The sequence below is a fragment of the Austrofundulus limnaeus genome, unplaced genomic scaffold (assembly GCF_001266775.1).
Source record: "Austrofundulus limnaeus strain Quisiro unplaced genomic scaffold, Austrofundulus_limnaeus-1.0 Scaffold8, whole genome shotgun sequence".
In the NCBI taxonomy this organism is placed as follows: Eukaryota; Metazoa; Chordata; class Actinopteri; order Cyprinodontiformes; family Rivulidae; genus Austrofundulus; species Austrofundulus limnaeus.
Window position 1 is genome coordinate 5,026,695 of NW_013952410.1, and position 2,974 is coordinate 5,029,668.

Below are 2,974 nucleotides of genomic sequence, written 5' to 3' on the forward strand. Positions count from 1 at the left end.
TATATATATATTAAAAGCATCAAAAGCATGTCAACTCACTTAAATTTTTCTCGCGTATCTCACTGAGATAATACAATCAATTCCATCTTAATATTTTGAAAAAAATGAACAAAAAATATCAGTTTATTGTTCATTGGACCTAAATATCTTCAGATACTAGGGAAGGTACTAGCCTTTCTTCAGAAGCTTGTTTTTCTCTCTCAGCACAACTTGTCAATAATATTAAGTCGTATTTTCATTCATTTAAATCTAATAATTTTTGTTTTGTTTCTTTTGAGAGAGTGTTTTGCAAAATGATAAAAACAGACCCTCGTTTGGTTAGCTGTTAGCCTAGCCTAGACAAAAATCTTTTGCCCTTTTCCCCATACTGTATCCTCTGCTCTGTGGCTGGTGTCATGGCTGATAAGTAACCACTGATAAAATATTACTTCAAAAAATGATGTAACTATTTATTTAATGGCCTTGTGTTTAATAATGTTTATGTTCTTCAGTGCTGGATGTCAAATCTGCTGTACCAATCATCATGGGAGCCAACATTGGAACATCTGTCACCAACACCATCGTGGCAGTGATGCAGGCAGGAGACAGGAACGAGTTCCGCAGGTAAACTAGAGTGACTGTTGATAAAAAAAAGACCTAAAGGGAGAATATTCCCAACGTTTACATGTGTACTGTTACTTTTAGAGCGTTCGCTGGTGCTACGGTTCATGATTTCTTCAACTGGCTGTCGGTTCTGATTCTTCTGCCCGTGGAGGCGGCCTCAGGTGTCCTGTACAAACTCACCCTCCTCCTGGTCGAATCTTTTAACATCCAGACTGGAGAGGACGCCCCCGATCTGCTGAATGTCATCACAGACCCCCTCACCGACTCTATCATCCAGGTAACTCAAACTGTATAAAAACTGATGTATAATTCAGAATAAAAATAATCCATTCTTCTAATCAAAGTCTTTTCTCTTAGCTGGACAAGTCTGTTATCACAGGCATTGCAACAGGTGACCCCACTGCACGAAACAAGAGTCTGATCAAGAAGTGGTGCAAAAAAGAGACAAACACGGTGAGAAAACCTTCTGCTTTTTTATTATAACATTTTTATTATAAAATAATTAAATTGGCAAGTGACTCTTACAAAAATAAATATCCCATGAACTCCTGCACAGGTCTAATGAAACTCCYAACTGAAAATAATCATTGAATGTATAATTTTGACCTTCAAAAACACTAAAATGGCTACGTCTCAAGGACTTTTACGGAGGCTGACAAAAAACTTGTTGTGGCAGTAGATGAGACTGATTACCAGCACATATTCTCACCACTAACGAATTTTTGTTTAAAACATTACCATTAACAGGATTCATCACTGTCCGTCTGTTAGCAAAATATCTCATGAACCACTGGCCWGATTTTAAATAAACTTTCAGGAAATATTCGCTAAATATACCTGGAGTCAACCTGATTTAAGATGGCCACTACAGCCGACTGACTTTATAAAAGTTAGTTAGTTAGTTAGTTAGTTAGTTAGTTAGTTAGTTAGTTAGTTAGTTAGTTAGTTAGTTAGTTAGTTAGTTAGTTAGTTAGTTAGTTAGTTGTGGCTGTAGCTGAGAGTCATTCACAACATACACATATTTATTTAAATCCGTAGCAGTAATTGCTGGACTCAACCCAGTTAGTCTGTTAGCAAAATATCTCAAAAATAGGTGAAGGTAAAAAAAAAATAGAAAAATCACGTGTTGAAGTTGTAGAAAGATGATAATCTTCAGCTGCAGTAATCCTTGACTTGTTTCTGTCAGACTTTTTGGAACGCCACAGTGGAAAGTTGCCCCGCTGGTGCTGTGTGTTGGGTGGAGGGAAACCAGACCTGGACCGAGATGAACTCGACTTGGACTGAATACCTAGAAAAATGTAAGTGTTCCTTAATGCTTAAGAATTTCTATGTGTGTGTGTGTGTGTGTGGGGGGGGGGGGGTTCAGATAGCAGTTGGGATTACCTGAAGAGAGGAGTTAGGATTACCTGAAGCTCCGTGAAACATGAGAGAGCCATGGGTCCTCTGATATCAGGACAATGCCAGTCTTTGAGACACTGCTGTGGTTCAGTTATTACCCTCAACAGATCTTTTCATGCTGCCTTGTTGAAGCACCTGACTGCCTCAAGACTATGAGATGGATCACTTCCTCAAGAAAATCTGCCTCTAATTAAAAGAAAAGATTCAGTGCTTTTGGTAAATAGAAATACTCTCCTTTTGTAATTTGATAAACTAAGAAAGCATATTTTACAGTTACTGTAAACATTTTGTCCCCCAAAACTAATTTTTGTACTGTTCTGTATAAAATGTAAGACCTAGCACATTTTTTTTTCTTTTACTGTACCTCTGTCTGTGTTGCTGTTTCCCTCCTCTACATGTCTTTTCTTCTTTGTCTGGTCATAGATATTAGTCACGCGTTTTGGTACCGTTGTGAAGGAGGAGAGCTGATGAAGGATCATTATTGGGTCTTATCATTTTGTGTTATTTAATAAAGCTTGACAGGATGACTCAGTTTCTGTGCACCAGTCAACTAAACCCAAGTACAAAATCACTTCCTCTGGGTTTTTTTGCACATGAAATCTATCCATGCACGTCCCTGAAGAGGTATTCACTACATTCAGCAATGGAGAAAGCGGGAGTTTTTTTTTTCAACATCAGTCAATATAAGCAGCAGAATCGCCACACGTGGCCAGTWATTGAGAAGCTGCTCCAACAATAACATTAGCTTGCTAATGCACATAGCGGTGTTACAAGCAAAAGTGTCCCCCTTGAAACAGTTCACTGGCAGGCACGATGTAATATGTTTAGGCTATTTATGTATTTAAAAATATATTTTAAACCAGTTATGGGTACGAAAAGGTATACTGCCTAGCTCTAACTCAAAGCGGTTTAAGGGCTCGACACACGGGAGGCGACGTCKCTCGCTCTCCATTCATTTCCTATGGAGCCTGTG

At 38.5% G+C, this 2,974-nt stretch overlaps 1 protein-coding gene across 1 annotated transcript in view; it reads left to right on the forward strand.

Annotated features, from left to right (window-relative positions):
* The window catches only part of LOC106512275 (sodium-dependent phosphate transport protein 2B), a 10,880-nt gene that overhangs the window by 2,855 nt on the left and 5,051 nt on the right, over positions 1-2,974 (forward strand). The window contains exons 6-9 of the mRNA XM_014000938.1: positions 492-603; positions 685-880; positions 961-1,056; positions 1,790-1,901. Coding sequence (XP_013856392.1) covers positions 492-603; positions 685-880; positions 961-1,056; positions 1,790-1,901 — 516 coding nt within the window. The remainder of the gene's footprint in view (positions 1-491; positions 604-684; positions 881-960; positions 1,057-1,789; positions 1,902-2,974) is intronic.